Source organism: Meriones unguiculatus, chromosome 2 (assembly GCF_030254825.1).
Source record: "Meriones unguiculatus strain TT.TT164.6M chromosome 2, Bangor_MerUng_6.1, whole genome shotgun sequence".
Classification (NCBI taxonomy): Eukaryota; Metazoa; Chordata; class Mammalia; order Rodentia; family Muridae; genus Meriones; species Meriones unguiculatus.
In genome coordinates, this window is record NC_083350.1 from 65,290,856 (window position 1) to 65,305,050 (window position 14,195).

Here is a 14,195-nt window from a genome sequence, read left to right on the forward strand (position 1 = left end):
CAGATAGGTCCACATACATGGAAGCAAGCCAGATCCTCACCCTTAGCCAAATATGGAGTTGTTTGTGACAGAGAGCACTCACCATCGGGAAGGTGGAAGGTGGAAAACAGCTCCATCTTTAAGGCACGGCATTACGCAGCTCTCTACTGTTCCCCCTTTTTGTTTTAGACGCATCAGGCAAGAGTAGAGGTCTGATCTCTGATATTAGAAATAAATTGGGACTATGTATCGATGTTCATTTAGGTGTCATCCACCCAAAGAGCATCAGACCAGACTGATACCTTTTTCTCAGAGGCGGGACCTGGGGCATCAACCCGCATGCAATCAGACATGCTCTTCTCTGGTTCGAAAGTGGCTGACCCTGAATGCAGTGCTTAGCCTCGCATCCTGAGCGTAACATTTTAGCTCCCATGCTTGGGGAGACTGTCCTGCTTCAATGGCTGTAAAGGCCTGAATGGTCATGGCTGTATTACGCTGTTGTGAGACTCTAATCTTGCATATATACCACAGGCAAACCAAGGAGACCAACACCAGAAGGCCTGCTAACGCTCCCATGCCCGCCCATTCCTTCAGATGATTCATGGCTGCAGCAATCCATGATGATAATCCTGTGGCTAATCCTGCGTCCACTCTGGTAGAATTTACCGTGACAATGGCCACTCTCAGCTGCTCCATCGTAGTATCGAATTCTCCAGTCCAATTACCTAAAATATAGCTAGACAATTGTTTAGACAGATTTGCAGCACAGGAAAAATTCTCATATTGTATGCTAGTGACACAAAGTCCAGCATACTTCCATTGACAGCCAAGTTGAGCAATTTGCCATAGGGTATCAATTTGCTCCTGCACGAGGTCAATCCTCTGATTGAACACCATCAAGCCTCCTTTTAGATGACCATTAATTCCTTTTTGTACATCTAAGGCATGAGCTACATTGGCTAAAAGATTATTCAGGGTCTGAGCAGTCTGCACAGTATGACTCATGGCTAATGCCTAGGTGGTAGCTCCAACAGCCGCCAATGAGATGGCAGTAACAATGGTGGCTGTAATTCCAAGATCCCTTTTCTGTCTGAAGAGAGTCATAGCGTGAGGCATATCAATGGGCACAGGCACCCAGAGAGGCATGCGAGTAACCAGGGCATACCTAAATTCACTAGCATTCAAGCATTGGGCAAAAAAGCAAGTATCATTACCACAATTACTTGGCTCTATATGGCTAACAATGAATAAAAATGGGGGATATAGACAAACAGGTGTGGGGTTATAGGAAATATTATGAGAAGCCTTAACCCCCTCGTTGGAACATCCTGCATCAGTTCTAGAACTAGCAGTGGTGTTGTCCGAGGTCTGAGTAGGTTCAGGAGACTATTGCCCCCAGGGGTGAGACGTGCTCCATGTAAATTGACTAACTCCATGTTTTCCTCCACTTTTGAAAGTCATTTAAGGTTCTTAAATTATCTTTTTTTCCCTTTTTTTAAAATTTTTCATCAATTACACTTTATTCATTCTGCATTCCCCCATAAGCCCCTCCCTCCTCCCCTCCCAATGCCACCCTCCCACCTCCCTCTGCATGCATGCCACTCCCCAAGTCCACTGATAGGAGAGGTTCTCCTCTCCTTTCTGATTTTAGTCCATCAGTTCACATCAAAAGTGGCTATTATGAATAAAGCTGCTATAAACATCATTGAACAAATGGTCCTTGTTGTGTACTTGAGCATATTTTGGATATATGCCTAGGAGTGGTATGGCTGGATCTTGAGGAAGCACTATTCCCAATTGTCTGAGAAAGTGCCAGATTGATTTCTAAAGTGGTTGTACAAGTTTACATTCCCACCAGCAAAGGAGGAGGGTTCCCCTTTCTCCACAACCTCTCCATCATGTGGTGTCACTTGAATTTTTTATCTTATCCATTCTGATGGGTGTAAGGTGAAATCTCAGGGTCGTTTTGATTTGAATCTCCCTGATGGCTAAGGACGTTGAGCATTTCTTTAAGTGTTTTTTTGCCATTCTACAATCCTCTACAGAGAGTTCTCTGTTTAGCTCTGTACCCCATTTTTTAATTGGATTACGTGATTTGTTGCTTTTTAACTTCTTGAGTTCTTTATATATACTGGATATTAGCCCTCTGTCAGATGTAGGGTTGGTGAAGATCCTAGGAAAGATAATCTTATGGAATTACAGTAGCATTGCTGTTATAAATTTTAGTTCCTAAGGTGAGTTTTTTTATTGATGATGTCAGGTTGGTCAGTAGCAGTGAAGTTTCAGCATCAGAACCAAACATCATATGACTCATGACTGAAGTGACACTTTAGTGTAGCAGAGAATGGATAGCTTCTTAGTAGCTTTCAATTAAAAAAAAATAAAATAAAATCTTGCCAGACATGGTAGTACACCCATGTAATCCCAGCACTCAGCACTCAGAGGCAGAGGCAGAGGCAAACCTCTGTGAGTTTGAGGCCAGCCTAGTCTACAAAGCAGAAGAGCCAAGGCTACCCAGAGAAACCCTGTCTTGAAAACTCAAAAAAAAAAAGATAAATCTTTACCCCACCCATTATTGCAAACAAAAATTTAGTTTGAATAATCAATGTCTGCTTAAAATAGGAAATTAACACCAAAATCAAGCCAAAATAAAGAAAACTTTGTCAAGTAATTCATAAGGATAAGCCATGGCCAGATGAAAGACATAGGAAGAATCTTTATCAAACATAAAATGGTAAAGAAAAATCTGATAGATTTTCTTTATGAAAACCAGAGCATAGTTATAAACATTTTTTTTAAATGTAAAATTCAAGGTTTTATTTCTTTTTTTTTTTTTTTTTTTTTTTTCAATGCAGTTTATTCAGGAACATTGAACAATGCTCGGACCCCGGGGAAAGCCAGCCCACAGCTTAAATAGCCTCTGGGTAGCCAACCCAGGCGTGCCACGGGGGCAATGTAGATAGGTCCACATACATGGAAGCAAGCCAGATCCTCGGCCTTTGCCAAATGTGGAGTTGTTCGTGACAGAGAGCACTCACCATCGGGAAGGTGGAAGGCGGAAACCAGCTCCATCTTTAAGGCATAGCATTCTGCAGCTCTCTACAGTTCCCCTTTTTTGTTTTAGACGCATCAGGCAAGAGTAGAGGTCTGATCTCTGATATTAGAAATAAATTGGGACTTTGTACAGATGTTCATTTAGGTGTCATCCACCCAAAGAGCATCAGACCCGTCTGATACCTTTTTCTCAGAGGCGGGACCTGGGGCATCAACCTGCATGCAATCAGACATGCTCTTCTCTGGGTCCAAAAGCGGCTAAACATTTTTAATTACACTAAATTCTTTTACATTATTTATCAAAATCACTGAAGACAGATTTCAGTTGCAGACAACATGAGAACCTGATAATGTTTCAACCAGGCAAAACTTGATAGAGTCTGGACTGCATATTTTTCTAAACATCAGTGTCCAAGAAAAGCATACCAGCAGCTTCCATTGGCCATAATATGCAGCCCCTCCCCCCCATGGAGAAATCATTGGCCACTGGTCCAGGAGAGCAAAGGGAAGGAGTGTTCAGTCTGCCCTTGAGTACAAAGTAGTGACTTCTGGGACCAGCTTCAGGGAGATTGCTCAACTTTATTTGGGTGAACAGAGGCTATATAGTGAGTGGGTGGAGGGTTCCCAGGGTAGGTGTAAAATATTGGCTGGGGCTTGAGAATGCTTCATTTACATACCAGGAATTCCAGATACTTGCTGGGAAGGTTCTTATCTGGAGAAAGGAAGTTGAACCTGCATTTTGGCCATGGTCTATGTGGCTTCCCTCAGGGGTCAGGGGGTTGTGCTTAGAGACACTTTGCAGACGAATTCAAGCAGAGAGAAAGAAGCTCCCTGCTCAGAAAGGAAGGCCTCCATTCTGCACTGAGCTGGGGTGGTTGCCAGGACACTGTGAACTGCCACCTTAAACAGCAGCAATGTATCAACAATGATACATGTTTTTGTAAGACTGAGAATACCTGAATGTTCAATTTGAAATCAGAGGCAGCTGGGATACCTGGACAATGGTTCTCCTGTAATAAAGCATTAAATAACATTTTAAATTCAGTCCAACAGTAACGCATTTAATCATTTGTTCAGTTTTTTAGTGAATTCTTATTATATGCAGCCTATAAAGTTTTTATAGGCACAGACTTCCCGCTTTCCATGAAGCCTCAAGGGAAAAAGTTACTACAGAAACAATGCTTTTCTACTGGCTAATGACTACTAAACACTCACAGGATATTGTTAGTAAAAACTGCAAAAGATGCAGGTTATTTTAGTCATTGGCCATGACGATTACAGAGAGTTTGTGAAATTTACATTAGCAGACAAAGTAATGGTTTTATCAAGGTACTTGCATGCATGTGAAGCATAATTTATTCCAATCTGACCTCTTCCTGGCTGTCTTCTACACCCCTCCCCTCCTTCCTGTCACTTGACTTCCTCCCCCCCTAGATGTAGTTCTCCATTCTGCCTTTACATCAAATTACCTTTATCCCACTGCTTTCTCTCTTTTTTTCCTTTGTTAAGAGGCTTACTTTTTTTAATTTATTTTTTTTATTCACTTTACATCCTGTAGCCCCATTCCTCTTCCCCTCCCAGTCTCACCTCCATTCCCTCTCTCTCCCCTCCACTCTTGACTATTCCCTTTCCCATCCACCCCAGCTCATCAAGTTGCATCAAGACTGAGCATGTCCTCTTCCCCTGTGGCCTGGCAAGGCAAACCAACCAAGGGGAAGTGATCAAAAAGCTAGCAAGTGAGTCTGTGTCCAATGCAGTGCCCTCTTTCCTTACTAGAGGACCCACATGAACCCTAAGCTGCCCTTCTGCTACATCTTCATAGGGGGTCTGGGTGCAGTTCCTGCATAAACCTTGGTTGATCTTCAGTCTCAGAAAGCACCTCTGGCACCTAGTTGATTGGCTCCATTGGTCTTCCTGTAGAGGTCCTGTCACCTCCAGGCCCTTTTCTCTTTCCTCCCACTTTTCCAGAAGAGTCCCTACCCATCACCATATGTTTGGCTGTGAGTTTCAGCATCTGTTTTGAGGCGCTGCTGGGCAGAGTCTCTCAGAGTACCTCTCTGACAGGTTCCTATTTGGAAGTTTAGCAGAATATTGTTCACAGTGTCAGAGCTTGGGATTCTCCCATAGTGTGGGTATTTGGTTGGGTCAAACATTGGTTGGATATTCCCTTCAGTCTCTGCTCTAACTGCTCTGTCTTTTTCCACACACATCTTGAAGGCAATGTGAATTTGGGGTCAAAGTTTTGTACGTGTGTTGGTGTTCCCCTCCCTCTACTAGCAGACTAGTTTGGTTACACTGTGTCCTCTTCAGTCTCTATGGACTCTGCTAATAGGAGTCCCCTCATATCTTTCTAGAAGCATACCCTGAGTTAGGTATCCAGCTTGTCACAGAGATACCCCACCCTTAGTTTCTCTTTTCACCAAAAGCCTTCTGTTTTCTCTCCCTCTCTCTCCCCAGGTCTGATCTCCACTCTCTTAACTCTCTACATCCCCTCTCCTCCCTTGTTCCCTCTCTTCAACCACTACTTCTGTCTATCCTGTCTCCCTTTCTGAGTGAGATTTATGCCTCCTCCCTTGCTGGGGGCGATGTGAACTTTTGTACAACCACTTTGGAAATCAATCTGTAGCTTTCTCAGAAATCTGGGAATACCCTTGCCTCAAGACCCAGCTATAACACTTCTGGGTATATCCCAAAAGAGGCTCCACCATACAACAAGGTCGTTTACTCTGCTATGTTCACAGCAGCTTTATTTATAACAGCCAGAAACTGGAACAACCTAGCTGTCCCTCAACAGAAGAATGGATAAAGGAACTGTGGCACATTTACGCAGGAATACTACTCAGCCACTAAAAACAAGGAATCTGCAGGCAAATGCATGGAACTAGAAAAGATAGAAAAGATCATTGTGAGTGAGGTAACCCAGAAGCAGAAAGACACATGTGGTATGTGCTCACTTACATGTGAATTTTCGCCATACACTATTGGATAAGCATAATATGCAGCGCAGACCCAAAGGAGATAAGCGACATAGAGGGTCGACGGGAGGCTGCATGAGTCCCACTGCCTCCTGTTTACACCATCCCTTTCCACCTGACTTCTCTCTGGAAGTCCCCTCACCAGCTACACAGTGTGTACACTCATACACACCTACAGACACATGTCACTTTTAAAATTTGTGTGATTGCCTATCATGTTCCCCTTTCTAGGAAGACACTGAAGTTGTTTAACTATTTTTCATTAAAAAAAATGTCACCTTAGTGAACTTCTTACATTCAAAATTTAAAACAGCTCTTTCTTATCTAGCCTCCTGTAGCCACTTTGGAAACGTCAGTAGCTGCTATTTCTCTTTTAGACCCTTATTGACCAACTTAGTACCACATCCATTGTGAACACGCTTTGTTTGTTTGTTTGTTTGTTTTTCAAGGCAAGATGTCTCTGTGTAGGCCTGGCTGCCCTGAAACTCTCAGTAGACCAGGATGGTCAGAGATCTAACCACCTACCCCTCCAGAATTCTGGGATTAAAGGTGTGTGCCACCAGGGCAAGCATTCAATATGTGTTGAGCAATTTTCTAAATTGGATAATATTCTAAGTAGAAATTTTTCAATTTCGTTATATTATGTGACATTCTGTGGAAAAAAATTAAGATAGAAAGAGGAGTATTCCATTGTTTGATGATGTTTCTGAGATATGGCTTTAGAAAGTGTTATTTTTACTTAATGAAGCATGTATCTCCTAAGAGAATCTCCGAAGAGATTCCCATAAAGGAAACTGTTTAAAAATGGGCTCATGTAATTATAAAACACATCAGGAAATATCCAGCATGAATGAAAGTTTGATAGCAATCTACTTAACCCACAATAAGTTGAAAGAATAGAAGGATTATATAATTTGAGAGAATACTCTAATAATCCTATAATTATATAAATTAGATAATGAAAATACTAGACACATCTCAAGTGAGTTTAAAATGGTAACAGGAACAGAATAAAAAAAAAGTAAAAAAAATTTAGACGAGCTTGATAAACAGTACTGCAAAATGTGTGGACTCATGGCTACTCAGGATTCTGTTCCAAAAACAGCAGATTCAACAATCATGATGCCTCAGAACCTGAAGCAGAATCCAGAATGCAGCCAGAGGGGCAAAGACAAAACATAGAACAAAGAAATATTCTCAGGAAACAAGAGAGACAGAAAGACACACACACACACATACATACACACACACACACACACACACACACTGAGAGAGAGAGAGAATAGTCATAAATAACTGGAGACAGTTGATCACAAGTCTTCAGATTTACACAATTACAGCAAATCTCACGCAAGGTCTACACAGAAACAAAAATTTTAAATTTATACTGTAGCCTACTCATATAGGAAGGAGAATGATGGCAACGACAAGGCTCATGTTAAATTTATTTATAGTAACAGTATTTGTAAACAGCTTTCTTTTCCATCATTCACTCACAAATGGAAATTCCTATTCAAGACCAATGGCTGCATCTGTCCTCAGTATCAACCCATTACTTCCTGTTCAGAACCCACTTTCAGCTTCTGAGACAGAGTCCCAATGTGTATCAAAGACTCTCCATAATCCTATTATCCTGCCCCAGGCTGCCAGGGCTGCAATTAAAAGTGTGTGCTAAGAAATAGTTTTAAAATGCATGTTTCATATCTCCTTACTTTTTTTCAGTATTTTTCATATCTTCTTACATTTTTTCTATGTGTACATTCACATATGTATTTGTGTGTTTGCCAGTGCACATGTATATCAGGTGCATTTGGAAGTGTCATCCCTCAAGTACCCTCCACCTTTATTTAAAACAGAATCTCTCACTGGCCTTGAGTTACAGTTCAGCTAAGTCGGACGGCCAGTGAACTCCACGTTTTCCTCTATCTGCGCCTTTCCAGTGCTAGGTGGGTTCTGGAGATCAAAGTCCTGTCCTCACGTTTGCCCACCAGATAGTTTACAAACTGAGCCATCTCCCCAGCACTTGCAGCTATTTGTTAAATGCACATAGCTGTTTCCACTTTCTCTCATCTATTTCATACTGCCATGCTTTTATCCCCACCCCTTTTTCTCTACTTGGTCCCACCTGATTCAGTCTAGCAGTCTTGAACTCTCCATTTACAATGCTCTCCTGAGTCACAACAAAGACACTAAGATGATGTTAGGGACAAAATTAATGTAGCAACTGAAACAGAAGTCAGGTTGAGTTTTGCTGTCAATACCTGTTTTTTATCGATGCCTTCTCTGCTATAGGAAACAGGTCAGTGACTTGGTCTTTTCCCAGCCAGCACAGCTCACAGCAGGTATCTCACTATAAGGTGAAACCTTGCCTATCGCTCTCTGATGGAATAATTCGGGCAGTTTTCTGATGATTGCCCCCAATTCCTGCTTTGATTTTTTTTTTTTTTTTTACCATTTTTTTCTCTGACTTGTGAGCCACACTGTCTTTGGCACATCTTGAATGTATGCATATTCTTGTTCACACATGTTTATTCTTGTGTGAACAAGAGGCTAGAAAAACAAGGAAGTGCAAGTCATCACCAGTTTTATTTACACCTTGTTTTCCCGCCTATGAGTTGGCCACATTCATTCACTTCCGCATGTCCTGGTGCTTGCTGTTTTGAGCAAAGCTTCTTGAACAATATTCTACAACTCGTTTTTATCAGCAACACCTTGGGAGGGGGGTCATCTGATATCTATCCCACACCCCCTCCTCCTCCTGTCCAGAAAGCAGGGTCCGGTAGTCTGTGACTCAATAAGCTCACCATATGATGAGAAAGACTTTTCCAATCAATTTTGGGTTTTCTTCCTCACTATACTTTAGTCTCATCACCTGAGGTGTTTGAAAACAGTCATGCTGGAGCTTTACCCCAAGTCAGGCTATGGCAGGATTTTCTAAAGCACAGTCATGTTGAAAGCCTTTCGTGACATGGCTGTGCACTGCTAGGCCTGAGAAACACTGACTTCCTCAGTGGTTGTATAGTTTTCAGCTGGCAAGAGGTTGCATCCTACCCAGGAGACACTTAGCAATGTCTAAAGATACCTGGTTGACAGTACTTGTCTTAGTTAGAGTTTCTATTGCTGCAACCAAACGCCATGACCAAAAAGCAAGTTGGGAAAGAAACAGTTTATTCAGCCTTCATCTCTACATTGCTGTTTATCACCAAAAGTCACGACAGGAACTCAAGCAGGGCAGGAACCTGAAGTCAGGAGCCGTTGCAGAGGCCATGAAGGAGTCCTGCTTGTTGGCTTGTTTCATATGGTTTGCTCAACCTGCTTTCTAACAGAACCCAGGACCAACCAACCAGATGGCACCACCCACAATCGGCTGGGCCCTCTCTCATTGATCACTAATTTAGAAAATGCCTTAGAGCTGGATCTCATGGAGCCATTTTCTTAACTGAAGCTTCTTTCTCTCTGATGACTCTAGTTTTTATCATGTTGCCACAGAACCAGTCAGTACACTGTTGTGAAAAGCCAATAGTGGTGGGGGTCTGGAAACCCATGATTTTACTCTTCCATTTAAAGCAATCTCTGATAAAATAAGCACTGTGTGAAACAAAAAGATGATAAACAAAAGACACCCAAGCACCACTACAATGAACAAATATGTGGTAAAGAAGTGGGAAAGACAGAAAAAAACAGAGCGATGCATAAAGTATGGAGAGAGGCAGAACTTGAGCCGTGATAATTACAAGTGACAGATATGACAGAGGGCTGAGGTCCACATTCTGTAATTGCCCTGTAGGGTCATCAGGGTGGTGTTTGACATCCTGGACTTCAGATGTAGACTCAGCCCCTGAACCTGCTGCCCTGCTCAGGATCCCCCTAACACTGAGCAGTGATGTAGGCCAGAGATGAGGAAAGTTTCACTTTCCGGATTGGCTCTTCTCAAAGGACCATCTGGTCTTAGAGGCCATATCGATGTCTGTGGTCCACATTGCCATCCTAGGCCCTGGTGAAGCCTGAGATCTATGTAGATGTATGTGGTCGGTGCCACTACTTGATGCCTTGGTGATGTCCTTAGGCTTTGCTGCTCTGGGGGGTGGAGGGGGCGTTGGGCTGTCCTGGTGTGACCGGCCTGTGTAGCCACAGGAGGCCATATTGAGGCATGAGGCCCTGCAGCTGCTGAGGGCCATGAGTGAGTTTGTGGTCCTGATAAGGCTGAGGGCCGCATAGATGTCTGTAACCGCTGTTACCACTGAAGTCAGTGCAGATGGTCACGGTCTGAGCTGCTGCCTGAATCCATGTTTTTATCCTTGGGTGCAGGAGAGCTAGCTTCGCCACTCACGGGCCACCACAGCACTCTCCTCAGTTGACGCAGAAGAAAGACTCATCCTCCCTTGGGTGGGCAGACACTGGGAATTTGACCATGCTCCAATAACTATATGGGCAACACAAAATGGACTCTTTTTTTTTCTTTTTTCCTTTCTTCTCCATTTCTTTTCTCTTTTTTCCCTCTTCTTCCCTTCTATGCCTCTAAGACTGGACATTGCCTAGATTAGGACTAACCAAAAGGATGTACACAAATATCTTAGATAGAGGTTATATATTCAGATTTAAGTTAGTTACTTGCCCCTTTCTAAAATGTTGGCAACACGGAGTATAGTCTTACTTATTTGTCAAGTAAATGTTGTCTTAGAATAACTCATTAATTTGTGCTTCTTTTTTATAGTATACGGAGAAAAACAGAGTGTGAGGGAGAAATCGCAGCATTAGTGCAAATGAAGGCCCAAAATCATTCTTACATCAAACAGCTCTACAAGAAGGCTTATAAAATTGGGTCTCTTTACCACGCAGCTAGGGACAAAACAGACGCTATGGAAGATCAAATATCAGAAGTGAGAAGAAAATTCAAGGTCAGGTACTGTTACCATCTCTTAACCATGCAAAAGGAAGGATTAACCTGACTTTTCTTGCGTTAATCTTTCCTCATAGTTCTATTTTCCCTCAATAAGGACCTGAGTTCATATCCTTATACAACATGCACCAGAGAAGAAAAAGGGATAGAAAAAAAGGTTCAACCATATGATTTTGACGTGTATATAGGCATAGGATAGTGCTCAAAATCAAACCCGGAGTCTCATACGAGCTAGGCAAGTGTCTACCAAGCGGAGCATATGCTAAGCCCTGTTAATACTCTGACCCTTAAGCCACACCTAACATGCAAGAAGAAATTCATTTCTTTCCAAAAGGCGAGGGTTCAGCGCAGTTAGTGGATAAACTTTTTACATACCTATTGCTATGACCAGCAAACTCCTGGACCCAGGGATGTGAGACGTGCTTGAGCTTTCTTAGGTACACATCACCAAGCTTACAGTTTAGTGTGAGGGACCTTCTCCTCCACAGGGCTACAGAACCAAATGCTCACACACCACAAATCACTCCTGTTTGGGCACTAACCAACTAGTGGACACCACCTGCCATTTGCTCCTATGTCAGCACTGGCTTTCTTACCTGGAGAAAACATGAAGAGATGCTTCTGTGACATGATTGTCTTTCCCTTGACTGACAAACAATGTCTTCACTGCATCCTGAGGGTGGTCCTTGTTGACTGCACTTTAGTCCTTGATCATGCTGGGAAACACTCTATCACTAAATTATGTTTCCCAACATTTTTTTGTGGTTGTATTCTAATATTTGTGGGCATGTGCTGAAATTAGCCCAGAATTTCTGCTATCCAGAAGATAATTACAATCACGTTGCTTGTGGGCTATTTAATAGAAATGGTAGAATTTCTGAATAACACTCTCTTAAGTTAATGTATCAGTAAAATGTCAGGTATGTTTTAGGCAGTAACTCCTGAATAATCACAGATATCAAACAACCGCCAGAAACTTCCAACTCTATCAGATGCTCTCTTTCCCTTTTTCCAAACTTCAGTATCCATAAGTAACCTGTTCAGGAGAGAAATGCTTTCCCAGAGCCCAGGGTAAAATTCACAAGCTGCAACAGAACACAGGACAGGAAGTAGGTAGGACACCTTCAGCCCCGGTGGTGAACGAATAAATACAAGCATCCAAACTTGTCTCAAAAAAAATGTGACACTGCACCAAAAATTTTAAAAGCGGCCACGAGATGTTAAATTCTTCTCAGCCTTTCCTCTGAAGGATTCTGAGCTAAAGGAATCTGCTGTTCTTATTCTGAAGTTAATGTAATTGTGGTGAAACATGGATGGATCAAGTTTCTCCCTCTGGATTAGATTAGCAGTGAGCTAAGAAGGCACTCTCGAAGAAGGCAGGAAAGGAGGTGGAAAGAAGACCATATCTGCAAAGCTCCCTTATGTGAGGCTGTGTGTGGTTCATCTCGTCAACACTGTTGGTTTCACAATCACTGGGGGAACACAACTCTGGCATGTCTGTGAAGAATGTTTTAGATTAGATTAAGTAAAGCCTGAACAGATTCCACGGGCTGGGGTGTGGAACTGAAGGAAAGGGAGAAAGGCAACGGGGCGCCCCTTCACTGCTTTCTGCTTCTTGACTGGAGTCAACGCAAATGGCTGCCTATTGTTCCTGGCCAGGACATCCTGCCATGGTGGAGGGACTGTGCCCTTGAATTCCGAGTCCCAAACCCTCTGTCCACAGGTTACTATGCCAGCTGCTCTACAGCAACAACAAGACAAGCAGCTAACGCAAGCTATCTATGTATGGCGATTTCATTGTTTTAATGCTCCTGCTACCGTGAAACTGCTATGGACGCATTCATTTGGGGGATAATTATGGAATATGGAAAGAACAACTGATTCAGGGCTTGCAGTTACTGCAACACCGCACCTACACTTTGGCAAACAAAACCTTCTAATCCCGAGCTCAAATTTTAAAAATAACCATGTGAGGAGGTCAGTTTAAGTACAAGAAAAAAAGAAAATTGCTCCTTGGAATGCTGTATCACAGTAACCCAGCTCTTAGCTTTATCTTTAGAGGACCATGGTTTCCCCTAAATAATCTCTCCATTATTTCAACCATTCTCAAACTCTAGAGAATATCCTTGGCCCTCCATTCCATGGCTGCAGTACATTCTTGTCTCTAATTTTGTTTTCCCAACTTTTCAGTAACTTACAGCTAGCCAAAGCTGATTTTTAAATGGAAAAATCTAGAAAAAAAAAAAAACCACTCAGGGTTTGAATAATATGATTTGAGTGACATGGTGAAACCTTGTGCAACCTGCTCTTTGGTTCTGCCTCTGTGCCAGTCAATCTCTCCCTCCAGTGTATCTGCTTTGTGTTCTCAGCATCTTCCATATCATGTCAACTGTTATAATGTTACAGTGTCCTCATCACATATTAATTCTTCATGTGTGTGAAATCTGGATTCCTCTTTTCTGTAAAATTACAGTGGGAAGAAAGAAATGTCTTAAGTTACTTACCCAAATGAAACCGTCTTTCATCTGTTTCAATAAGCGGTTGTCATTGGTTACAGTGTGTTGTTTACATTCTGCACAGTCATCCCACTTGTAAGCAAACAGAGTCAAGAGTTGAATGTGTGCTGGGTTCAGTTCTTTTTAGAATACTACATTTATCAGGCTCCAACTTAGACGTTCTGTGTACAGTATCACACATTGTCCACACAGAGGTTCAATATCATTATCACTATATTCAGTGGAGACCTGAAAACCTGAGACTGATGAAGGATAAAGGCATTCCCAATATTATATTAATGTGGAGCTAGTTTGGGCCATCACTAGACTTCATATTGAGATCAAGTCCACCATGATGCGTCCTAACTCAGCTCAGCCAGAGGCCATGTCTGGTATTGCTGTGTTTTGTTTTGTTTTTACACAAATCTCAAAACGATTTCAAACCTTACGTGAGTTCTCAGACTTTCTTCTTAGTGCTTAGCCGTCATTATTCAGTAGGTGGAGGCTGACTTCCGACTCTAAGCTGAGCTTTGTTTATGCCGAGTATTTTGTCTCTTTTTCTGCTTGGATGTGGATTTCCAGACAAAGAGCACACCAATCAGCCCATTCTTTTTTTTTTTTTTCTCAATTTGTTTATTTTCTTAATATATTATAATTTATTCACTTTGTATTCCCCTCCCTCGACCCCTCCCAATCCTGCCCTGCCCTCCCTCCTTCATCTCCTCACATGCCCCTTCCCAAGTCCACTGATAAGGACAGTCCTCCTCCCCTTCCATCTGACCCTTGCCTATC

General features: G+C 42.4%; 1 protein-coding gene across 1 annotated transcript in view; it reads left to right on the top strand.

Annotated features, from left to right (window-relative positions):
* The window catches only part of Ccdc178 (coiled-coil domain containing 178), a 330,861-nt gene that overhangs the window by 103,004 nt on the left and 213,662 nt on the right, over positions 1-14,195 (top strand). The window contains exon 11 of the mRNA XM_060378608.1: positions 10,723-10,906. Within this exon, the coding sequence (XP_060234591.1) occupies positions 10,723-10,906 (184 nt within the window). The remainder of the gene's footprint in view (positions 1-10,722; positions 10,907-14,195) is intronic.